We start from the raw sequence: 26,228 nt of genomic DNA on the forward strand, positions 1-26,228 counted from the left end.
TGGGTTCGGGAGGGCCCAGCTATGATCCGGGTTAGTTTTTAAAAAGGGCCGGGGGGGGGGGGGGTGAAACAGGGGAGCTCGCGGAGCGCCCGGTCCCTCCCGCCGCGCCGGGTCCCGCCCGGTCGCGCCCACAGCCAACCTCGCCCGGCCACCGCGCCAGCCTCGGTGGCTGCCCGAAAGGGGGCGGGCGGAGAGGCGGAGCGGGGAGGAGCCGGGCGCGGCGCCGCGCTGTCCCTGGTCGCCGCCCACCCCGTTACACACAGCATGTAAACAGTCCCCGCCGGGAGGAGCCCCGGGACTGGAGGGAGCCCGCGTCGCCCGGCCCCGCCGCCTGCCCGAGAGCCCACAGAGCCGCGCGCTGCCCGCCCGGGAGGAGCGCGCCCGAGGAGAGGAGGGCGGGCGGCGAAGGGAGCGGGAGGCGGGCGGCGCGTGAGGAGGCTGAGGGAGCAACGGGCGCGGCGGGCCAGGATGGATTTCCAGCAGCTGGCTGACGTTGCGGAGAAATGGTGTTCCAACACGCCCTTCGAGCTCATCGCCACCGAGGAGACCGAGCGCAGGATGGATTTCTACGCCGACCCCGGCGTCTCCTTCTACGTGCTGTGTCCGGACAACGGCTGCGGGGACAATTTTGTGAGTGCCTGGGGGAGGGACCGCCGCAGCGCGCGGGAGTGTGGACTCGCAGCCGCTTCCCTGCGCCCGAGCTCCCTCGCCGCGAGGCGTTGGGGCGGGAGGTGGGGGGGCGTAACCGGCTGACCGCGGCGCACCCAGCTGCTCCGCGCTCCGCCGGGGGAGCCCTCGGGCCCGGCCCGTTGGGGTCAGCGCTCCGGGTGCGTCCGGTAGGCGGCAGGCAGGGGCGTCCTTAGGATCCGGGGAGCCAGGCTAGAGAGGGCTGGTTCCGGGACGCGACCCCACGGCTCGAGCGCTGTGCTCGGCTTGGAGCATCTCCGGGGGTGTCTCAGCCTCGCACCAGTGCGGGCCAGGGCGCGCGGACCGGGGCGCACGGACCCTCCCCTCCCACAGGATCCTGAGTCGGGAGCTTCCTACACCCAGGCGTCCCGCCCAGGTGAGGAACCCCGTTACCCTCTGAATACGCAGACACAACTCCTCGAGTTGCCCCCGCCGGGGAGAACCCGCTCCCGTCCCCCTCCCCCATGTTATTCTCAGCGGTGTTTGGACACAAAGCCTCCGTCCACACTAGCGATGCCCCATCTCCTGCACCTTCTTTGCGGAATTACACCTCGGATCTTAAAAACGCACTCGCGCGTGCGCATACACACACAAACACACAGGCACGCCTATCCCCCTTTCCTCTCGTGCTTCCATTGCTTCTCTGTGAGCTTCCAACGAGGTGTTTGGAGCCCGAGAGGTTCTGTCCAGCTAAGGCGGCGGTCTCGGCCCTGCCACAGCCCTTCGGTTTTTCCAGAAGAGGGGGAATTCCCCCTCCCCACCCCACTCCCCGCCCTGCCCCAGGCTCGGAGGTACCGGGACCTGGAACTGCGGTGTCCAAAACCTCGACTTTGCATCCTGCGCCCACCTGGGATCTTGGCGCTGGTAGTTTAGGAAGGGGATGTAGAGGGCCGGGGAGTTGGGCTGGGAGGTGCAGAGACTGGGCGACGATGGCGCTTCATGAAGTGTTTGTAAGGACGAGGAAAAAATAATGGTCCCCAAATGTAAGATGGAGGCGGCTGTGGGCTCAGGTTACCGGCCTGAGTCGCCGGCCTGAGCCTGGAGCTGGCGCTGCTGCCACCCCTGCGGACGGAGGTGGGGCAGCGCCTCAGCGAGGCCTGGCGCTGGCTCCTCAGGTGGGGTGAGACAAAGCTGGGCTGAGGTCCAAGCTGTCGCGCGCCCCTACCACCCACGGGAAGTTCGAGAAGGAGTTACAGAGACAGCAAGATTGTCTCTCTTGGTCCCAGAGAGATGAAGGCTTCTGTATGACTTGTCGATGAAGCATTCCCCTCCCACCACCTCCACCCCACCCCGCAAAGGTGAACAACCCACCTGGCCCCAGCCCTGCCACACTCTAGAGAAGGGATGGCATTGGGGGACAGCCAGATTTGAGTTCTGGTTGTGTGACTCCGGTCAAATGCATTTTAATGTTTTCAGATGCTCAGTGTACACATCCAAAAAATGGGTATAATACCAACCCCCAGGTGATCAAATAGATAAAGCACCTAATAGTCTCCACTGCACAGCAAGGGCCCCACAAATTTGGGTCAGAGATCTGGGGTTCCAGAGTTTAGAACTTGTCTCTTTTTTAAGAGCCTCAATTTCTCACCTGTAAAATGAGGTTAATCAGAATGCCTCCATCATAGGTACTTGTGAAGAGCAAGTAAACTATAAATGTATGTAAGAACACTATTAACTAGTTAAAATAAGTAAATTAGTGTTGTCAGTGGGAGATCATTAAAAAGGGATTTACTCCATTGTAAAAGTAAGCTCCAGGGATATAGTGGAAAGGGCATCAGGGTCCAAGTAACTGCAGTGTTAGGGTTTGATTAGGAGTCCCTTCTAGCCCTGGACTTCCTTGGACTGCCAGTGACCTTTCCCCCTCTTTATTGCTCGAGGTGGGACAAGAATCACTCATGGTTCCGGATTTTATGGGGGAGAGTTCCACACAGCCTTCCTGCTGGCACTGCAGGAGACATATCCAAAGAGAATAAGTGGGTAGAGAAAAGCAAGGCTATTCTCTTGCCTTGAATATGTTTATCAAACCATCATTCAGAAACATTAAGTATATCAGGCCTTTTTCAAGGCCACCGATACTATATTTTAAATGTTTTCCCACCTGTATGAGTAAAGTGCTTGAAAGTATTTCTTTTGAAAGCATTCATTCACTGACAATTAAATGAAATAGATAGGGAAGAAAGATAATGGTGGGCGTGGTGGGGGGGAGTAATTCATTGGGTAGACTGGAACTTTTTCAGTTTCTAGAGGCCATAATGGACAAGATGCCAACCACTGGAGTTTTCTTCACCCAAAACATCTCTAATCTGTCCCAGGCCAGATTTGTCAAGTGCTGTTTGCCTCTAGCTAAGGGAACTCAGACATGAAGTAAATGTCCTACCTCTGTTCTTTTCCTTTCCCCAGGAAAACCTGCTAAACATTAGAAGAAATTGGAGATGAAAGGAATGTAATCTGAAGGATTTGTTAACAATAAGAATATTTACATAGCAATTCTCAATTTACAGGTTGTCTTTATATCATTCATTCATTCATTCATTCAACAGACATTTATTGAGGGCTCACTCTGCACTTGGCCAGGGCTACCTAGAATGGGGCCATTCTATTCATCTAAGAGGCAGTGTTGTATAATGGTTAGGGGCACAGGCTCTGGGGGTCAGGCTACTCGAGTTTGCACCCCAGCTCCCCACATCTAACTTTGAGCCTTGGGGGAAGTTATTTAACCCCTCTCTGACCTGGTTTCCACATCTGTAAAATAGGGATGATATTAATACCTCCCTAGCAGACTTGTTTGGGAAACGTGCCTAAAGTGGGGGTGATGATATTAGTGGCTCTGGCAGGGTCTCTGCACAGCAGTCCCTCTGGATCTATTTAAAATATAATCCAAGTCATGTTCTCACCACTCCCTACCTCTCCTAAACTGACTTCCCATTATTGCAATAAAACCTAAGCTTTCTTGGCTTCAAGTCCCCACATGATTTGTCTCCTGCCACCTCTATGACCTCATCCTGGACCATTCTTCCCCCTTGCTTACTGTGTTCCTGCCACACTGGCCTTTCTGGTCTTCAGACAAGCCAAGCTCATTCCTGCCTCAGGGCCTTTACGTTTGCTGTTCCCTCTGCCTAAAATACTCTTCCCCCACGTCTTTACATGGCCAGCTCCTTTTTGCCATTGTGGCCTGGGAGAAACCTTCCTGACCACATCCTCCCTCCCTCCCCCTTTTATTCTTATCATAGCGCTCATCAGCACTTGATAGTCCTCTGTTTATTCTCTGCCTGCCCCACTAGTCTAGAAGCTTCACGAGAGCTTGTCTTATCACTGTATTGCAGCGCTTGGAACAGTGTCAGTGTCAAACATGTGATAGGCGTTCAATCCATGTTTGTAAGAATGAATGACTAACAGTCTAGTGTAGAAGATAGATGTTAAATTTCAAGAGTGACAGCTTCAAAGACAACTACCACTTAAGTGCAATTTACTGTGTGTCAGACTTTGCATATATGAACTCATTTAATCTTAGTAATCTCACAGACTACCCTGTAATTATCTCCACTTTACAGATGAGAAAAGTGAAGCCCAGCAAGGTTTACTAACTTTCCCACAGCTAATAGACGGTAGAGCAACTTGAACGGTAGCCTTGTAGTGATTATATAGCACCACAGGAGTGACAACAGGGGACCCAGTTCAGCCTGTGGGTTCCAGGGCTACTTCTTATTGAGCCTCACAAATATTCTCTGAGGTGGGTATTATTATGTCCCCATTTTATAGGTGAGGAAACCGAGGCTAATGAGCTTAAGGGACTCATCCAGGACTATGCCACTAAGAAGTAAGAGAGCCAGGACTTGAGCCAAAGCCCAGAGGGCTGTGCCTTCTGCCATGCAGACTGTACCCCAGGCAGCATCAGGCTGGGGGCTCCAGAGGCCTAGGAACAAGGACTTCTTTTTGTCTGCCCTCTCTTTGGCAGCTCCTGGGTCCCTTGTGCACTCCTTCCCCTTCTTGCTTCACAGGCCATCCTGTCCCTGCAGTCCGTTTCCAAACTGCTGCCCTGATTCAGGTCTCTCTCCATGGATGGCCAAGGAGTTCAGGTCCTGGGATAAGCTGCCAGTGCCTTGTGTGTGCTGGAAGTTCAGGGACGCAGCTACTCTGCCTGGCTCTTCAGGTGTCATGGGGAAGTGGCCGACAGCTCACACAGTCAGTGTGCTCCCCTCTTCTGCCAGCTCAGAAGGTCCTGAGAGCTCGGTCAGGCTTGAGGAGTGGAGTGTTGGCAGCCACTAACATGCCAGCCAGACAGAGGGACACGTGCTCCTGGGCCTGGCAGCACCAGCTGTTTCCCTTTTCGCCTAGGCCAGGAGAAAGGAGCTCTCAAAGTGCACTGCCCGGCCCCTCCCTGGTGCCTGGGCACTGCCGACAAGGAGGGGGGTGCTCCCTTACTGTCCACGACATGTTTGGGTCCACAGTTTTGTAGAGTTTAATCCCTCCTCAATGCAAAAACAAAGGTAGCAGTTGTCATAGTATTGAAGAAAAATGTTTTATTTATAGAGGGACTGTGTGATTTAATTTTATATGTGTGCCTGTGCCTATGTCTTTCTCTCTCCATTTTCGTCCTAGGCATGTCTCTATTCTTAACTATGTGACTAAATAACAACCTTTTCATTTTGGAGAAAGAAAATACAACTTGTTTGAATGGGATTGCATCATGTTTACATGGTGGTATAGTGGAAAGAAGGCACTTTCCTGTTAAATTCAAACTCTATTCTCAGTTTCCTCTTCTGTCAAATGGGGATAATCATACCTATATCACATTATTATTTGCAGATTAAATGAGCAATAGTGGTATACTGTAATGCCTTCCACAGTGGCCATGCATTATTCATACAGAGAGATTATTTCAGGGAAAAAGATATGCCCTTCATCATTCATGGGTGATAATCCTGAGGAGAGTAAAATTCTGCTAATATAAGTTCAAATAGGAGGGAATAAGCACTCATTGGGCCCCTGCCAAATGAGAGGTAGGGTTATCTACAGATTATCTCATGGAATGTGTATATCCACCCTGTGGGTATTATTATTTTCTGCGACTTACAAAGGAAGGAGCTGAGGCTCAGGTTGAAGGCATGACACCTCACTTGACATCCTGGCTTTGCCTGTTGCTTCCTGTGTGACCACAGACAAGTTGCTTAACCTTTCTGAGCCTCAGTTTCCTCCTTGGTAAAACAGAGCAGTGTTTGACACCAAGAGCAGGTGGTAGGTGTGGCCAGCCATGCTCTTCCCTGGGCAGAAATACGTTGGCTGGCATGAGATGGCTTGTAGCTCTTACCCTCTTATACCATCTCTTCTGTGGAGAGCAGTCAGTTTTGTGTTAAGCTGCACCAACTTAAAATGCACTCCCCAGTACTGCCGACAGCAGAAAACGCATGCAGTGAGAGTGAGGCCCTTGGCAATGGCCCTTTGACACAGATAACTGAGTCCTGGGAGGACGACGGGCGTGTTCTTAGCTCCCCTGCCACCCCCAGCTCTGCCTAGGCACCAGGAAGTCAAGCGCCGTCCCCACAAGTGGCAGAACAGTAGGAGCACACAGGCTGATCAGTAAGATGTTTGTGGGATTGAACTACCTCGATGATCTACTTCCATTTTTGGGTAAGCTGGATGTTCTCATCTATACTACAGAAAACAGAAAGGCGCTCATTTTCCTGTTTGCAGATGACATTGTTATAATGTCTTAAGCTGGGCGAGCTTTGATAATAAACTCTGACCCAACTTAATAACAGAAAGAACGGCCGCAGATGGTGTGTGCTGAAATCAGAGTTCTCACTGGGGATTTTCAGCTCTAAATAAGCAGGAATCTATAGGCTGCTCAAGGTAGGCACAAGGGGGGCCACTTCACTGCAACCCATGCCATCCTGAAGATTCGAGGTGGTTTTAGTCAGTAATGACATTTAGGTTTTTTTGATGTAACGCCCACCCTCAAATATGGAGTTAGTCAAAGTTCCATTCTGGTTCTTGTTCTCAGATTGCGGTCCCAGAGCCAGCAGCAGAAGCATTACCTGGGAACTTGTTGGACATGCAAATTCTCAGCCCCATCCCCCATCAGAAACTCTGGGGTGAGACCCAACAATTGTGTTTTAATAAGCCTCCAGGTGATTGTGATGCAAGCTAAAGCTTAAGAACCACCGCTTTCCCCTCCTTTGCGAAGCCTTTTCTTGGCATTTCCCCTATTATAATAGTCCAGGCCTGCAATCTGCCTTGGCTCCAACTACCCTATTGGAAATTCAGTACATTCTGTCCTCAGATTTATATTTGCCAGGGAATTACATTGTTCAAAGCCATAGGTTCTCTGACCCCCTGCTATAGTTTTTTCGTGGCCAAAGTGGGTGTTTGGTTACATATGCTTGATATTTTCCAAGTTGAAGGCCTTGTAGCCACGCCCTGTGGTGCAGGACTGTGGGTCTTCAAGTGCCCATTTGTCTTTGTACAAGACTAGACCCCAGATCCTGCTTTCAGTAGCTTCAGCCCAGCCGCCGCATGCTCTCTCTGCCTTCCCTTGGTTTTGGAATGGGCCTCTCTATTTTCCTGAGTGGTAACCCTCCTGTCCCTGGTCCCTTTCCTGTTAGTTCTGAAGAGCTGGGCTGTTTTATATGTGGGCACTGCCTCGGGGCACTGATGGCGTGTCTTTCTTTGCATAGCATAGGCCTCTGGAAAGCAGTGGAGGCAAATCTGTGTTCCATCCGTGGCAAGTGCCAGGCTTGTCTACCGGCACTGTTGGTCCTAATCTCACTTGGTTTTACATTCTTCTTCCGTTGTTTCCCCTTTGTCTTTATGTTCTCAACTGCAGACTTAAGTTTTAGTTCATCTTATCTTGGATGCTGACTGTCTTGATTAATTTTAGAAGGGGACAGTTTCAATGAATAAAACTGAATACCTTTTATCATGAGATACAATGGACATGAAACAATTAACGTTTAGCAAGTGATGTCTTTTAAGCGGCCGTGGACACCTGGGCCTGTCTTATTCCAAATCCCCTGCTCCCTCACGTTATCATTTGGGCAGGGCTTCAGTTAAAACTCTTTTTTAAACCGCAAAACCAACACTACTGGGAATTCAGGATGAGTTAGACAGCCACGGGAAGGAGATTTAGGCACACTGGACATAAGGCCCTTTGGCAGGTGTTAAGTCTTTCTTCTCCAATATATTCATAAATCAACAACTCCAAAAGTGGAGTAATGAAAATTGTGGCATGGATAATCTCCTCATGAGGCTGTAGATGCCCTAGAAACACTCAGACTGAATAAACTGATTACCAAGCGGTGGTGGATACTCTGTGATTCTGTTATTGTTTGAGTGATATACTTTCCTTAGTTTACCTTGTAATTTGAAGTACTTTTTTAAAAACATGTAGTTTAAAAATAGCCATGCAAGGTTTTCATAGATACACCTGCTTCTGAATGAACTGTGTCCCAAGTTGCCTTGGACAGCGTTCTCAGTGAAGTCACATAGGGTGTCTGATTTAACCTTGTGGCAGGTGGAAGCCCCTCCCCCCAATCCTCCTGCAGGTGCAAAAGGGGAAATAGGTGACTTACATCCACCATTTATTGAATACCTACTATTTGCCAGCCAGGCACTGTGCCAGGCACTAAATAAACATTTTACTTTTTCTCTAATCTTCACAACAAGTCTAGGGAAGGCAGGCTTAAAATTTTCCATCGTGTGGTGCTAGGTGTTAACCCCATCTCTAACTTGGATAAGAATTTGAAATATGCTTGAACTTCTTAAAATTTGAGTTTGAAAATGGGTGCTGAGCTGAACTTATATAAAGTGGGACTTTATTATTGGTCTTGCAGAATCCCCACTAATTAAGAATCAAGTGCAGTAACGGATATAAACGCGCTTTGTACTATTACGTTTTTGTACAATGCAAGAGACTATTATATAAATGGCATTTCAGAGGCTCAACAACTTTAAGGGCCTCTAATTAATAGGGAATCGTGTTTGAGCTATTCTCTAAGGTTGGAGAATCTAGAAGTGATCTTTATTAGGTCAAGGCGATAGCTGCTCTAGAAGTCTGCTGGAATTAGAGCAGCACGTGTCAGAAATGGACCTTCACATCTATGAAACACAGATAACTGGGTGGTAAAGATGGCATATTAGCACCTTGTTGTTCTCTCTTGGATCTGAGAAGTGTTTTAAGTTCTTTCTAGTTCCTGGAGATCCTGCAGTGAGAAAGAAGGAAGTGAAATATGTTTATTGAGTGTTGGGCATATGACTTTCTGGGGTGATGCTCTCATCATTTGTATCAATAGGAGGGGGCAAGTGCTTGACATGGACCATTTCTCCAAATTGATCTTGTCTCTTGCTGCCTAGTCCCTACTCCTTGCCCTCATCTGCCAAATATCTTCCTCTCCTCTACACTTTTTTCACCAACGTTGAGCTGTCATTGCTCAGGCCCCTCTAAACAGTGATTCTTGGTACCTGACTGATACCCCGATGTCATCCTGGTAGCTCAGTGCCCCCTCCATTGCTCAGATATGCAGGGGCCTTCTGCATCTACATCTCTCAAGCCTGTTTCTTGGACTTATTCCAGATCCTTGAACATTTATGGGAGAAACTAGCCTAGTCTTAAAGATGTGCTAAAATGGATATCCTCATTTGGGGAAAAAATACCCCACTTGTCTAGCCCTAAGAAAAAAATAAAACCTAAATCAGTCTCCTCTTGGCGCGTGTTAACATTGCAAAGTGTTGCTTGGGTACGATGATGCCCTCTTAAAGCATTTTAAGGGAAGGTGAGCTTTCAGAAAGCCTTTGTTTCCTGGTGACTTAGTGATGACTTTTCTGTGTGTTCTCCTGAATTCATTTCATCTTGAAGTAAATTTATCATCACAGGCTAATCTGGGTAAAGAATATCTCCAAGTAAGCAGTTACAAACTATGCCTAATTAATCCTTCAGCCAGTGCTGAAGGCAAAGGTAAGGGTTACACAGGCTCTCGGTTTCTCCTTCCTCCTGTTTTAAAACCACCCGTAGCTGGCACCAGAAGGGGGGCGGTGGAAATCATGGGTGGGGGAATATTGATCCCAATGCCGCTTTTACCACGTATGAGCAGATCTGATGGAAAATTGAGCAGGTGAGATTATGGCCCAGAAGCGTGGGGGTTTTCTGCAGGGTATGCATTTTCTGATCTCCTTCAGTGCAAACAAATCAAGGATGACTATATGGAGTTTACTCTGGAATGGAGGCCTTCTTCAAATTCACGTAATTAAAGAAAAAAAAATCTTCTTGGCTGTGTTTATTTCAAACTGAGTATAATAACTGTGTGTCTTTGTTTTCTCCTTTCCCTTGCCGGCGGGCATGTAGCACGTGTGGAGTGAGAGCGAGGACTGCCTGCCTTTTTTGCAGCTAGCACAGGATTATATCTCCTCCTGCGGCAAGAAGACGCTCCATGAAGTCTTGGAAAAAGTCTTCAAGTCTTTCAGACCTGTAGGTGCCTGCTTGGTTTCTAAAGCCATCTTGTTGTCTCCAGTGATTGTGCTTTGAATGACATGGATTGTGGGGAAAGTGGGCAAAACCTGGGGTGACTAATTGTTTTTCTCTTGTCTGCCCTGTGGCTTAAAGATAGCAGCTAGTGGAGGGAGGCTGAGGGCGGAGAGGGAGGGGGAAACGGGATGCGACACAGCTGTTTGTTGCAGGGATGATGGTTATTTCTAGCATCACTTGAGTTAAGAATCTCTGATTGGGTGGGAAGCAAACAGAGCCTTTATGAGACAACTGAGTATTCTGGTTCTCATCCAGTAGACTTAAAACCAAAATGCTTGGAAGTGCTATGGAGGTTCTCTTATGATAGGAAATTGCCAGAAGGCTATATAAAGGATGTGCCTCCATGTTGATGGATATAGAGAAGGAGGAAATTGGATAGTTGTTCTGTTCTTTTCTCTTTTTATGAAGTCTCTTACAGAGGTTGCTTTCCCCCAACCCCCTTAGGATTTAGGAATCTGTATGTCTGTGGTTAGCTGACAGTTTGTTTCATTATAGCTGAAAAACATGTAAAATGAATACTCACCCCTAATTTGAAGACTACTTCTCTCTTTATCTTTATTGGAAGAGAAAGTCAGATTACGTGACACTTGCCCTAAGTTAAATTCCCTGCCCACCATAAATGCTCTACATGCTCAGTGTTATTTGCTCTAGGATTTCTTTATTTTTTTTTTTCTTTTTTCAAATCTTTTAAAATAGTATATACTTCTTTCCTGGAATTTTCAAACTTGTCTTTTGTTTCTCTGAACATGGTAGGCTTGGCTGCATGAGAGACTGTCAGATATTCCAGTATTTCAAGGTTTGGGAGTCTGTTTTGTCAGCTTTTGTTACCACTGGTTCCCTGTCCTGGTATCTTGTTTCTTTGCATGTTGGATTATCTCTGCATGCTTGAATATTTGTATTTGAAAATTTATATATAGGGGTATATTGAGGCCTAAGATGATGGTACTTTCCTCCAGAGCGGATTTTTATTTGCTTCTGCCAGGGCTGGAGGGGCCCTGTCAGTCAGAGACCACCCTCAATCAGTTTGAGACTTGTGGTTCTTAGAACTCTCCAGGTGATGGACAGTCAGGTTGCAGGCCTGGTTTATTCTGGTTCATCCTTGTTCTGAGAGCAGCCTCAGTCTGTTCAGGCTGATATTACAAAATACCATAGACTAGGTGGCTTATAAACAAAAATTTATCTCTCATTGTTCTAGAGGCTGGAAGTCTGAGATTAGAGTGCCAGCAGATCTGGTATCTAGTGAGGGCCCACTTCCTAGACAGATGGCCATCTTTTCACTTGAACTTCACATGGTGGAAGGAGACAGAGAGAGCCCCAGGGCCTCTTTTGTAAGGGCACTAGGCCATTTATGAGGGCTCTACCTTCATGACCTAATCACCTCTCATAGGGCCCACCTTCTAATACCATCACCTCGAAGGTCAGGATTTCAACATATGAATTTGGAGGGGGGAACACAAATACTCAGACCATAGCATAGGGGTCCTAGCCTAAAGTGACAATGGTTTATAACAGTTTGCTCCTTTGAAAGGCCCTGGGTTTGACTTTGGTCTCCCTAGCTCTTAGAGTAGGCCAAGGATGCAGTAGAAGTTTCTTCCAGGTCAGCAGATGTCCTGAGGACAAAAGCAGCTTTTTATGATAGGTTTACCTCTCTGGGTGCTAATTCTCAATATATTTAAGAAGGCATTTTTCATATTGAATCCAGATTTTTTAGTTCTCTTTGCAGGAGTTTGTCCTGATCACTATCACTTAATCCATCATTATAAAAAGTGGAATTTCAAGTGGATTTTGTCACTTTATCTGATCTGTATCATTTGTCCAACCATTTCCTTTTGTTGTTTGTTAATTTTCTAAGCCTGTTTGGCTTATTCAAAATAGATATTTGACTTAAAGATACTGGTCTATCCCACTTCCACTCATTCAAGATGTATTTACTGAGTACCCAGTAGGCACTTGGCACTCTTTACTGCTCTGTTCCTAGCAGTTGAACCAGACAGATGAAAATCTTAGACCTCACAGAGCTTGTATTCTAGTGGCAGAGAGAGAAGATAAATAAGTACAACATAAGATAAATGAGTACAACACATAATGTGTTAGTGACAAGTGCTGAGGAGAAAAAAACATGAGTCAGGGAAAGGGGGTGAGAAGTGTCAGAGGCACTGACAGTTTTGACTAGGGGAGCAGGGAAGGCTTCACTGAGAAGGTAATGTGAGTAAAACTTGAAGTGAGATGTGAGCCATGAGGAGAGCCACAGGAAGAGCTTTCCGAGTAGAGAGAACAGCAAATATGACCACAGAGGGAGGGAGAGAAAACTAGTGTTCAGAGAACAAGGAGGGGCTGGTACGGCCTGAGTTGGGGGGGAGGGGAGGAACCTCGAGAGATGAATCCGAGGAACCTCAGGGGCTTGCAGGTCACAGAAGGACTTGGGCTTGTACTCCCGTGTGCTGGGGAGCCGCTGGAGGGGTTTAAGCATAAGAGGGATCTGCTGAGTAGAGAACAGGCTGTGAGGCAGGGGTGGGAGCAGGGAGCGCAGTGAGGAGGCTGTTGCTTTCATCCAGGCGAGGCCATAGGTCTTGGACCAGGATGGTGGTCACAGTGAAGGTGGAAGAAATGGGCCGGATTCTGGAGATGCCTTGAAAGTAGACCCAACCGGACTTGCTGATGGGTTGGAAGTGTGGTGTGGGAAAAAGAAGACATGGCTGACTCCAGAGGTCCTCATCTACTCAGTGAAGGGAATGGTGTTCCTTGACTGGGATGGATGAGGCCGCAGGAGGAAAGTTCAGGGGTGAGACTATCAAGAGCTCGGTTATAGACGTGTCAGTGTTTGAAATACCTGTTAGACATCCAACTAGAGATATCAAGGCAAGCAAAATTTTTTTTAAAAAATTGGTTCCCTCAAATCTTAACCCCCCCCCAAACTATCTAATTAGCAAATGATACTCACTGTGCAGCTGGTTTCCTCAGGGGGCTTCCACTCATTAGCCTGCCACCTGATTCTCTGTATGTGGCTGTCATCTGTGGGGGCAAGCAACAGACTACCTGCAGAATGGGCTTAACTGCAGAAGGTGAGCTCCCACCAGGACTTCTTTTGCCACCTTGCTTTACCAAGTCTATGGCTGTATTTCAGCAACCAGGCCGCCACGTGTAAATGGAAAAAAGTACAGTCCAAAAAATCCAGATGCATAGCTAAAAGCGATTGACTTGGTTGAATACTTTCTTTCAGATCAAGCTGCTTTGTGTCACGGAGACACACGGATTTCGTTTAACGCTGTTGGGCTTCCAGAGTTCATTTCTAAAGCAGAGCCTTCCGCCACAGTGGGCAGGGATGATGCTCCCAAGGTGGGGCCTTTACCTGGCACGGCGCCCCCTTTGGTGGGGAAGCTTTTGCGTGCTGGGCACTCTGGCTGGGTCTTTCTGCCCGCGGGAAAGGCTGGAGGCCTTCTCAGGACTAGTGAGGGTGAAATGCACACAGCTTTGGGTTTCTCTCAGTCAGGATGTGCCCCAGATCGGATGAGAGGGAGTGTTACAGACCCAGGTGAGGGACTGCTGGAGATCGGTGGGGAAGCCTTTACCCTCTCCCTCTCCACTGAAGAGTGTATTTCTTCCCCCTGGTATTTACCTGTTTTATATAAAGGAGCTTTGGATTTAGAAATAAGACCCAGGGAAGGCTCTTACTGCTGTTGTAGCTGAAAGTATTTGTTGAAGTAGCACGTACCCAAATGCTACACGGTTATCACGCTGGTAAGCTTGCGCACCTCATCCCCTGAAAATTTTGGATAATCTGATCAATCTGTGTAGCTCCTTTTTGTTTATAGTTGGGGAAACCACAGAAGGAATATTTTTACCTTCATCTTAGAACAGCCTCATTCATGGCTTGGAATTCTTGCTTTACCTTGGCCAGCCCACTGCCAGCCCCTACGCTGGGTAATCTCTCCAGAAAGATAAGGACCTTTCTGTTGACAGCCTTCTGCTGCCTTTTGGGGCATCAGTCAAGCAGGGTCAATTAACGTTGCTGAAGCCCACGCATGCCTGCCTGCATGGGCCAAAGAATGGAGTCATCTTCTGGCCATCCTCAGCGATCCTGCCTGCAAGGCTCAGCGTGCCACAGTAGCACTCTCTACCTTTGGACATTCCAATTTTGTAGACTGTGTGCTTTTCCTCCCCTTTCTGTTTGCCTTCCCCCCGCCCTTTCTGTTTGCCTTCCCCGCGCTGAAACAATCAATATCACAAAGTCCATGCCCTACCAAAGAAATCTGTTATTTGATTTGACAAGGAAAAAATAATTATTCTTTTTCTTACTCACCATGTTACTCCTCCTCTTTTTTCTCTATCTCTTCATCACATGATCAACAAAATGTATGATCATCTGCTATTTGCCAAAGCACCGCTTTGGAGAGTAAGAGGCAGGGCAGGGTGCCCAGCCCTTGCGCTCAAGGAGCTGGCTTTCTGGTAGGAGACAGAGCCACAAAAACGTACAGGGAAACTCCAGGTTACAAAATTGAGCATTTATTTTGGTCTAGATACTCTGCTAGATACAGTGCAAAGGAGTTCCATTCCCTGCCCTGCTTACTCCGATCTGCTGGTTCTCTGGGGAAGTGTTTCCTGAGAGGATGTCAGTGAGTGTGCACCGACCGCAGGGTGTTGGTTGTGGTCCCTTTACCTAGTTATGCAGAATCGGGTTACTACAGTGATGAGGAACCCAAGCTCTGGGGGCAGGCTGCCTGGATTCAAATCCCAATTCTGTCACTTGCTGGCTGTGTGACCTCAGGCAAGTTACTTGACCTTGCTGTTTCTCAGTTTTTTCATTTGTAAAAGTAGGAAACAAATGATGATAGTTACCTTAGGATTGCTATGAAGATTAAATGACACGATTCTTGTTGGGGACTTAGTGCAGCGCACGGCACAGAGGATAAGCACTGAGTAAATGCTGGCATTGACACGGACGGGATGGGGACACTCGGCAAAATACTGTTGAGAAGTGAGCTCAGTAATGAAAGCTTTTGTAGGACCCTTAGGTTTTTGATGGAGGAAGAAAACAATTTGCTAAGTGATTTCAACACACGCTTAACAGAAGCATCTGGCTAAGATAAGAGATTTTAAGGGGGCAGTGTTGGGGTATTATTGCCAAAAGTTTATCGACACTGGTTTTGGCAAAATAATAACCATCCATTCAGTACCTGATCCGTACAACTCCGTGGGTTTGAGGCTAGTGCTACAAGGGGGACAAATGGATGCTCCTGTCCCCCAGAGGGACATATGACCAAAGAGCCTCTGGTGACAGGGTTAGGGGTGATATTTATTTTCTCTTCTGGATTTTCTAAATTTTCCATGATGTCACAGAAGACATTTATAATCAGGAACTATGTTGTGTTTTTTTTAAAAAAACTGCCTTATCTACTATGTGTCAGAAGGACTGGGAATATCAGATGTGAGTGGGCTCATCGAGGAACAAAGTGCTGGCAGTGGCTTCGCCAGGAGTGGGGCTTGAAAGGGCGAGATCTGGACAATGTTGGAGCAGGAGGAGGGCCGGCCAAGAAGAAAGACCAGAAGGGCCCATCTTGGCCCCATAGCCCAGAGAACCTTAGAGATGTCCCTGGGTGGGGCAAGGTGGCTTAGCCCTGGCCTGGCCGGCTCCCAGCCCGTGGTGTTCAGCCTTAGTGCCCCCATCTTTAAAATGGGGGTCATACGTGTTTCTCTGCCTCGTGGATGCATGGGGAGCTTCAAAATCAGAACACAGAGGGCTATCAAAGCCCAGCCACCCCACTGAGGTTTGTTTCAATTTCCAGCTCCTAACTGCTGTTAGGAAATGCTTATTGGGTGGATATGTGGCTCCGTGCATGCAGCGGGACAGCTTCCTTCCTGGACTGACCTATATTCTGCTCCACTCCAGGGGCCGCCTAGCTTCTACCTAGTTTTTCTTTTCCTTCCTGCTGCAATGTCATATCCAAATGGTACATGTGTGCAAATGACAGTGCTGTCATTGCCGTCTGTGAGCGGGAGGGTTTATCCACGTCCTGGCACCAGTAATGGCTTCGGAGACACCTGTCACTAGGCTTGATCAATGCGAATTGGAGAACCGTTGGAGTCCTACTTTTTTTTTGTTTAAGTGGCCCTGGATTGACAGTTGCCAGCCATCACATGACTGAGTTAGATAATGAAATAGTGGTTATGGGTCTAAATAATGCTGGCCATGCCAGTCATTTTTTTCCTCCATGTTTTTATATCTTTTATTTAGTGATGATTAACAGTCCTTCCTCCCCTCCACCCCCCCCACTAGAAAACAGTTCACAAAAGAAGAGAGAACTTACCATTTCCAAGTTAGCTGCAAAACCAAAACTAATCTTTGCCTTTTAGTTCTCTCAAAGCTTTACTCTATTCTCCTGGAGTATTCTCCTCTTACTAGCACTGTGGACATTAGGGTCATGAGGCACCTGTTGCTGTGATGATTTTCTGTGCTGTTTTGGTTGATGTTTTTTTTTTTTTTAATTGGGATACAGTTGTTTTACAATGTTGTGTTATTTTCCACTGTACAGCGAAGTGAAGTAGAGTTCCCTGTGCTATACAGCAGGTTCTCATTGTTGCTTTGATGGCCCTACCTGGAGTGAGAGCCTGTGCTTCCCTAGGTTTTCTCACTCTGATTGACCCTGGTCCCCTGCCTGGGGTTGCTGTATGACTCCACGTTTTTTTCTCTTGAGAAACAGAGATCCTTCCACCAGAAAAATTCCCTTAATTAAGTCTTACTGGCATGAGCAAGATTGGCTGTTGTTTATTTTTGCCACTAGTGGCTGGAGAGCCAGGGATTATACCCCACAGGAAGACCCTTTGTGACCCAGAAAAAGTTCAATTCTTGCTTCTACTCTTCTAGTCTGGTCAAGAGTCTGGAAGAAGAGAGAGAATCCACTTGTGGGAAGCTGCCCCAGTTGGTCAGAAAGTCTGGTAGGAAAGATTATGCACAAGTGTGGGTTTTAATAAAAACACATTGAATTAACACAACATTGTAAATAAACTATACTTCAGTAAAAAACTATTAATAAGAAAACAAAAAAAAACAACCCACTACCTCCAAAAAAAAAAACCAAAACAAAACCACACACACACACATTGAATGTTGACAATTTAAGTTTATCATGGCATTTGTTTTTTGCTCATATGGTGAACATTCAAACCCTTGTCTTTTGTAGAACATGCGATAGCCCCTAAAATAAGAGGGTACCTATTACTCTTGCCCATTTGGGTGTTTCATCAGTCTTTCCACCTACCCCCCCACCTTTTTTTTTCTTATTATCAAAAAGACAGACTGACCAGGATCCCATCAGAGGTTTCTTGGTAACACCAGCATCATGGATCATTAAGATAAATCGTGACAAATTCCCCAGATGCTTTAGGGTCTCAATACTCAGAATGTGGTTTCTGGACCAGCAGTATCCCCGTCACCAGGGAGCTTGTTAGGAAAGCAGAATCTCAGATCCCACCTGAGACCCACTGACTCAGAATCTACGTTTTAGGTAGATCCTGGGTGAGTCACATACACAGCAAAGTGTGGGAAATGCTGCTTCAAAGAATCATCTGGAAGGAGCTTACAGGAACCTCTAAAGCCACAGGGCACTTAATGGAAGCCCCGAAGGCCTAGCTGGTTGCCTGTGCTCTCCAGGGCCTAGATACTATCTCCTCTTCTTTTATAAAGACACTCTAGGGCTTCCCTGGTGGCGCAGTGGTTGAGAATCTGCCTGCCAATGCAGGGGACACGGGTTCGAGATCTGGTCTGGGGAGATCCCACATGCTGCGGAACAACTAGGTCCGTGAGCCACAACTACTGAGCCTGTGCATCTGGAGCCTGTGCTCCGCAACAAGAGAGGCCACGATAGTGAGAGGCCCGCGCACCGCGATGAAGAGTGGCCCCCGCTCGCCGCAACTAGAGAAAGCCCTCACACAGAAACGAAGACCCAACACAGCCATAAATAAATAAATTAATTAATTAATTAATTTTTTAAAAAGATTATTAAAAAAAAAAAAGACACTCTAGCCCAAGTGTTTGAGTGAGAGACAGCAGATGCTAAGTGCCAACTGAGTAGAGCCTCAACTAGTTTATAACACTTTCAAAAAGACCTGGAGTTAGTCCTACAGAAAACTGATACTCTCTTGGGTCTGAAGAGCTTTAATTCTCAAGGGTTGGCATCTCTACCCACCAGGTACAACCCTGTTAGGATGGGTGGGCTCCAGTAGTTCTTACGTGATCAGAGCCTGTTCTGAAGAAGCAAGACCCTGGGAGTGCCAACACTGTTGTCCAGAGTGATCATAAAGATTTTTTCCCGTCAACTGAAAAAAAAATTTACTGAAGTAGGAATGAATGACTCTATCAGGAGCAATTTAAATATACTTGACAGGGTTTCTTGGCCTGTCTCCTTTCCCTTATAAGAGTGTGTGAGTGCAGTAAAAGCAAGGACTCAGGATTCTTCCCAGTCTGTTTATAGTCCTGTTTCTAATACGAATTCTTGACTGTTAAAAATTTGGATCCAGAAATTAAATTTTTTTTTCCAGTCTGGCTATTCAATCTATTCTTTTTTTTCCCCTCCAGTTTTATTGCGATATAATTGACACACAGCACTGTAGAAGTTTATGGCATACAGCATAATGATTTGACTAACATACATCATGAAATGATGATCACGGTAAGTTTAGTGAATATCCATGGTCTTATATAGATAAACAATTAAAGAAATAGGAAAAAAACACCTTTTTTTCCTTGTGATGAGAACTCTTGGGATTTACTCTCTTAACAACTTTTTTTTTTTTGGCCGCATTGGGTCTTTGTTGCTACACGCAGGCTTTCTCTAGTTGTGGTGAGCAGGGGCTACTCTTCGTTGCAGTACGCGGGCTTCTTATCGTGATGGCTTCTCTTGTTGCAGAGCACGGGCTCTAGGCACCTGGGCTTCAGTAGTTATGGCACGTGGGCTCAGTAGTTGTGGCTCACGGGCTCAGTAGTTGTGGCGCACAGGCTTAGTTGCTCCGTGGCATGTGGGATCTTCCTGGACCAGGGCTCGAACCTATGGCCCTTGCATTGGCAGGCAGATTCTTAAGCACTGCGCCACCAGGGAGGCCCCTCTTAACAACTTGCTTATACAGCATACAGCAATGTTAATTATATTTATCATGATGTAAATTATATCTCTAGTACTTATTTAAGTTATAACTGGAAGTTAGTACTTTTTTGACTGCCTTCAGCCAATTTTCCCTCCCCTCACCTCTGCCTCTGGTAACCCAGAAGTTAGACTTACCTACCATAAATGAGAATGGAGACAGAGGTGGGAATGCTAGATTATTACATATCTGTATGATGTCCTTTGGAATCCCAGGCAAATTCTAGCTCTTGTGCTTTTTCTCTTTTCCTCCTCATGCTTCCAAATTGTACATACTCATAAATGTTGATATTAACATTGCATATTGAATTTTTTTAAGTGTATTACCGAGTAGAAAACATTGAAGGCTCCAGCTATAGGAGCAGCATGGACAGCTGGAAGGATATCTCCCAGGTAGCCTGGCGGTTAGGTGTGTAATGTCTACAACCTGCTGGCCTGTGTTTGAATCCTGCTCTGATTCCTACTGGGCAGCTCTGAGCAAATTTACTCAACATCTTCAGATCTTCTTTGTGAAAGGGAGATAATAGTACCTACCCCATAGGGTTATTATGAGGACCAAAGGAATTAATATACAGAAAAGCTGCTTATACAGTGCCTAGCAGATAGTAACTTAACCAATATAAACTATTATCATTGAATCCGTAGTGTGACAAAATTGGTTGGTTCAATGGAATGTAAGCCTGAGAATCTAATGCAGAGGCTGATAGAATTGAGTTTCTTAGTTCTCTTCCTACTTCCTACAGTACTAATTAACAATGAGGCAGTCCAGAAGCAAGCCCAGCAGAAGAGAGAGGAAGAAGCAGGGTCTGGAGACAGTCTACTGATGCAGCAGTAACTCCCCTTGAATAATTGAACTGGCTGTGCTTTAAAATGAGAAGCAAGGTAATATAATGTAATTAGATGATTCACATAAGACTCTACAGTTTGCAGACCATGGCCACATTCACTTTCTCACTGAATCTCCATAGTTTCTCTGGAGTAGAGCAGATGTCATGGTTCCCACTTTACAGAGAAGGACACCGAGGCTCAGCAAAGGCAGTGGTCCCCAGCTAGAGCCCTGGCTTCCAGACGTGAGGTCCAGTGCCTTTTCCACACAGCCTCTCAACAAATCTTCAGATTCTCCGCTAAGGTGCCTTAAACGTCCTGACAGCCATTGAGAGCTGCTTCTCTTCTCTCTCCCTCCTTTAAGGACAGGGGGAGAGCAGCTCTCAAATGAGCATCTGAAGATTTCCTGCCAAAGGGAAGGGCTTCCCATGTGGCTGAAGCTACAGACCTAGAACTATGTGCTTTGGATTCACATCAAGGTAAGGTACAGAGCTAGGCAGAGGAGAGAGGGGAAGGGTTTCATGCTTGGCTTGCTGGAACCTCTTCTACCAGGCCACCCTAAGCTGAGGAGAGGGTGGGTGTTAAGGGGTACCTACAGTTTGAGTCCCTGTGAATTATCTAAACGTATTATGAAAAAGAATAATCAGTGGCATGTCACTTTAGGACAAGATGGCAAATATGTGGATGCATACCTCAACTGCGTCCCCTGTACTCATGACAGCCATTGCTAACTGACCAGGATCTTTCCCACTGAGCTTCAGAATCCTCCTGAACCCAAGGCTCCAGGCATCCAGTCAGATTTGTTAACTGAGAAGAAACCCATTGACCATTCCTCTTTTAAGGAGCATCCCTTCAGTACAATGAGGAGTTATATTTATTATTGAAATAATGCATCCTCTTTTGGCATTTAGGTGATTCTGGAGTTCTTGGTAATGGCAAAAATATTTATATTTTATCAACTGTTTATATGTTACCACTCTTTTGATACTTTCACCTTGCTGTGTCATCTAGCAGCTCTTGAAATAAACTTGAACACCATTAGTCATCTGTGTTCATTGTAACCAGCCATTTTTTTCCCTCTTTAGAGGCAAACTTTGCCTTTTATTCCACCCAGTAAAATATGGAAGGGAGACAGTAGTAGGGGAAAGGGGCTTTTCCCTTCTCCCCAGCACACACGAGATTGGTGCAGACTATGTGATTGGTGCAGACTGTGCGAACAAGCTGAGATGCGCCCCTCCCACCCCTCCCCGCAGTCAGCAGTGTCTCTGAGACAGCTGTAGCCCTGAGCTCTAAGGGGAAGGCACGTGCCTGCAGTTGGCTGTAGTGCCTTGGCAGGCCACGTGCATCATATGACCCATAATGCCTGGCAGATGATTTTGTCCTGAGCGTGTTCAGAGGGCTCTCTGAGACCTGCAAGAGTTGTGGTCTGCAGGACCATGGTCCTGGTCCATCTCACTTTGTCCTAATGCAGTTAGTGTTTGGATCATAGGGCCATTCAGTGAAGTTGCCTGAAAATGGTCAACCAAGGGGCTACCATGTGAGAAATGTTCATCAAAGAGCTGTGGGTCGGCATCCCCGTGATGGCAGACAAGGCCAAGCAAGATACCTGCAGCCATGGCTTCCTGCCAGCACCAGCGCGTTCGTCCATATTGATCAGGCCCAGCAAAGGGCACTCACGGTTTCTAACCCAGGACCAGCCAGTGTTTTAAGAAAACGTTTACTGTGTATTTATTGTGAATTTCCCTGATGATAATTATAGAGCATTTGGAAAATACAAAAAGGTGAAAAGGAAAAAATTTACCCATAATCACATTGCCTAAAAAAGTACTCTTAAAATTTGGATATATTTATTTCATTGAAGTCTTTTTTTCTATGCATTTGTGTATACTTAAAAAAAAATTTGTATCATAATGAAAATGCAATTTTCATCATGTTCTTTTTACACACATGAGCACATTTTTTATATCATTCAACTCAAAAATAGTATTTTAAGTGGATATATAAGATTCCACTTTATAGATGCACCATAATTTATTTAACCGTTTTGTTGAACATTTCAGTAGTCTCCATACCTTTATATGTGTGTTACGAATAATAGCAGCGTGCATTTTTAGAGAAGAAGACATAGAGGAGAATAGATTTTTAACATCTTGATGGGCTAGTCAGCACTGTTCATTGTACTGCTGCTGACAGCCCAGTGTGTGTGTGTGCATAGATATTGTATCTTTGTGTATGCATGGATGATACTTAAAAGTAGAGAATCTCCAGGCTCTCCAGTAAAACTTAGTCCTTTGGGCACCAATCCATTGTACGATTGACACTTCATCTAATAAGCTTATGAAAATAATTATAGAGGTAGCTGACTCCCATGAGAAATCCATAGCTACTGTGCTAATTCCTGTTAAGTGCTGTTGAAATTTTTTTATTGAAGTATAGTTGATTTACAATATTATATTAATTTCAAGTGTATAACATAGTGATTCAGTATTTTTATAGATTATACTCCATTTAAAGTTATTACAAAACAATGGCTATATTACCCTGTGCTATACAATATATTCTTGTTGCTTATTTATTTTACACATAGTAGTTTGTATCTTTGAGTCCCCTACCCCTATGTTGCCCCTCCCTCCTTCCCTCTCCCCACTGGTCACCACAAGTTTGTTCTATATATCTGTGAGTCTTTTTCTGTTTTGTTATGTGCATTCATTTGTTTTATTTTTTAGATCCCACATGTAAGTAATAACAGAGTATTTGTCTTTGTCTGATTTATTTCACTAAGCATAATACTCTCTAGGTCCAGCCATGTTTTTGCAAATGGCAGAATTTCATTCTTTTTTATGGCTGAATAATAATCCTCTGTGTGTGTGTGTGTGTGTGTGTGTGTGTGTGTGGTGTGTAACTCACATCTTCTTTATCTAGTCATCTGTTGATGGAAACTTAGTTTACTTCCATATCTTGGCTATTGTAAATAATGCTGCTATGAACATTGGGGGTACATGTATCTTTTTGAATCAGTGTTCTTGTTTTCTTCAGATATATACCCAGGAGCAGAATTGCTGGGTCATATGGAAGTTCTGTTTTGAATTTTTTGAGGAACCTCCACACTGTTTTCCATAGTGGCTACACCAGCTTACATTCCCACCAACAGTGTAGGAGGGCTCCCTTTTCTCCACACCCTCTCCAACATTTACTATTCGTAGACTTTTTGGTAATAGCTATTCTGAAGTTTGAGGTGATATCTCGTTGTGGTTTTGATTTGCATTTCTCTCATATTAGTGATGTTGAGCATCTTTTCATGTGCCTGTTGGCCATCTGTATTTCTTCTTTGGAAAGATGTCTATTCAGGTCTTCTGCCTGTTTTTTGATTGGGCTGTTTTTTTGATATTGAGTTGTATGAGTTGTTTATATATTTTGGATATTAACCCCTTATCAGTCATATCATTTGAAAATATTTCTCCTGTTCAGTAGGTTGTCTTTTCGTTTTGTCAGTGATTTCCTTTTCTGTGAAAAAGCTTTTCAGTTCCATTAGGTCCCATTTGTTTATTTTTGCTTTTCTTTCTTTTGCCTTAGGAGACATATCCAAAAAAATACTGCTACGATTTACGTCAAAGAGTGTCCTGTCTGTGTTCTCTCCTAGGAGTTTTATGGTTTCTGGTCTTAAATTTAGGTCTTTAATCCATTTTGAGTTTATTTTTGTGTATGGTCTGAGGAAGTGTTCTAATCTCGTTCTTTTACATGGAGCTGTCTAGTTTTCCTAGCACCACTTATTGAATAGATTGTCTTTTCCCCACAGTCTATTCTTGCCCCCTTTGTTGAATTTGGATCAGATGCCTTTGGTTGTCTTCCTGCCTGTGGGCCATTTGGCACTCACAGCTGCTTCTCTTCTCTCCCCTGTAGTTACTGGGGCTTCCGGATGCAGATGACGACGCATTTGAAGAGTACAGTGCGGACGTGGAAGAGGAGGAGCCAGAGGCGGACCACCCCCAAATGGGGGTCAGTCAGCAGTAGACTTCCAAGGGCTCCCACCTGAGAAGGAGAGTGGGCCCTGTGGTACCCGAGGTGGGGTCACAAGCTCCTGGGTTAGCATTTTGCAATAGCACTTCGAAACAGGACGTCTGACTCCCAGCATCCAAATTAAAATGAAATACCTTTTTAACGACCACACGATATCTGGGATGAGCTTTGCTCAGAAGTGACCTGAATTTTACTCCCGTTTCAGTGGGTCTCTAATGGAGTTGTCTCGGTAGCCTTTGCCATTTTGAATTTAGAGTCCATTTTGCGGCTGACTGTTCTCTCTTGAGTTTATGTTGGAGAACTAACATTTGCTGACTCAAAAGTAGAGAACTCTGAATGTATTAAGGATATGTTTTGAGTCATCACAGGTGACATTATTGAGAGAAAGCATGGCAGAGAAGAAATGCAGTCTGCACTTTTTATGTACCTTTTAAGTGTATGTAAATGGAAGGTTTTGCTTATAAAGCATGAGTTTTAATATCTAGTCGTTAAACTGCACAAGTGCAAATACAAGGGCAGAAAAGGAGAATTACTTAGTTTTGGGTTAAGAGGGTAAGAGAGGCAAAGAAGCCTTTAAGGGTTCTGCCATTACTGAGTTACCTAGATATATAGCAGCTGGTTCATGGTTAGGTAGAAACATTATTTGCATGTTCAGTTATTTTAAAACATGCTGATTCCAAAGCCACTTTTAAAGTCTAATAGTGGAGAATATAAACGGGGTGACATAAATTATTGATTTCTTTAAAACGTTTATAAGCCACCCCACATATGAAATGAAACATTTACCTTCTCTCTTTATAACAAGATGGCAACTTGTTAAATCATGAAAACATCCCAAATCCAAGTGCCACTTAAACTTTGAAGCCATAGATGAATTTAATAGGAAAATAAACCAGGATAAATTTTTTAAAAATATGATGGAATCCTTCTTTACTTTCTTAATCTGACTTTTATTCTTCAAAAAAAAGTCAAGAAAGGATCCCACTGTATAATTTATTTAAAAATTGTAATCAAGTGCTTTGAGGAACCTAACTGCAGTGAAGTTTTAAAGTCGTATGAAGGTGGGAATCTTTTAATCGTGGGTTAGCTTGGTTCAGAAGGGAAGTTTTAATGATCAAATATTCAGACAACTCACAGAAACAACTACTATCATAACTGGAAACACTGCTGTCATCATTTAGCAACACACACTGAGGGGGGAAATTCTTTGCAATGCTAACATGGAATTATTTAAAACATTCATTTTGCTTAGACCCTTCTGCATCTCTGGTTCTAATAAAAGATGCAGAATGCCTCTTTTACAACACTTAACATAACATCTGGGGTGGAATTGTTTTTAACATGCACACACATGCCTGTTGGGTTGTCAAAGTTTTAGATTAAAAAAAAAAAAGCAGCAGAGGCCACGGAGTTTACGGGAGTCTTGTATATCTTCCAGGCATGTTGGTGTAAACCTGATTATCTCAACATTTTCTGTTTAATTGATTGGTGCCGTGAGGAGTACAGCTGCTCGTGGTAAAATGGTGTCCTACAGTTTTAAGTCATCGGGTAAAATAATTTCGTGGTTTCGATCTGTGCTTCAGTACCCATGTTTTTTTCTTTTCTTGGAAAAACATATTAAAGGTTAACTTCAAGTGAAATGAATTATCTTTGGAGTAGCCTATTAACAAAACAAACCTTGGGGTTTTATCCAGTGGAGCAAGCGGATTCCGTGCTTTGCTCCCTGGCCTGTGTTCTGATTGGCTGTGAACCTGAGCACAGGTGATTGGGAGCTATGCCTCCCGTAGGTAGAGCCCGCGTCTGCAAAGCTCCGTGCTCACACTGTAGTCTGAAAGAATGACTTCTGCCACCGAAATGAAGAAGCTGGACTGGTTTGCTCCATTCAAAGGTAAACTGGAATTTTGTACGTAGAGGCTTAAAATCTAAATTTACATATGTTTGAAAATGGAATGGACATATAAAATGTATTTTATGAAAAAAGTGTTTAGGCTTTGACCAAATACATTGTGGTATTATTATGTGAATGTTCTCTGTTGATAAAAATTGAG

At 45.2% G+C, this 26,228-nt stretch overlaps 1 protein-coding gene across 4 annotated transcripts; it reads left to right on the forward strand.

The window, feature by feature from the left end:
- Window positions 1-86: 86 nt before the first annotated feature.
- MTURN (maturin, neural progenitor differentiation regulator homolog) lies at window positions 87-25,820 on the forward strand. Of its 4 annotated transcripts, XR_012334020.1 has the most exons (5): window positions 87-630; window positions 10,025-10,147; window positions 18,777-18,870; window positions 20,082-20,220; window positions 24,064-25,820. XR_012334020.1 is itself a non-coding variant. In XM_073809791.1 (4 exons), exons 1-3 carry the CDS (start codon window positions 469-471, stop codon window positions 18,831-18,833), a joined length of 342 nt encoding a protein of 113 aa, XP_073665892.1. In that variant the 5' UTR covers window positions 87-468; the 3' UTR covers window positions 18,834-18,870; window positions 24,064-25,820. The 4 variants fall into 4 exon arrangements, 2 of the variants coding, with proteins under 2 accessions (XP_073665892.1, XP_004318317.1); XM_073809791.1 differs by lacking the exon at window positions 20,082-20,220; XR_002174584.3 differs by lacking the exons at window positions 18,777-18,870; window positions 20,082-20,220 and having other exon boundaries at window positions 107-630; window positions 24,064-24,225; window positions 25,619-25,820.
- The last annotated feature ends 408 nt before the right edge of the window (window positions 25,821-26,228 follow it).

Source organism: Tursiops truncatus, chromosome 9, assembly GCF_011762595.2.
Source record: "Tursiops truncatus isolate mTurTru1 chromosome 9, mTurTru1.mat.Y, whole genome shotgun sequence".
Taxonomy (NCBI): domain Eukaryota; kingdom Metazoa; phylum Chordata; class Mammalia; order Artiodactyla; family Delphinidae; genus Tursiops; species Tursiops truncatus.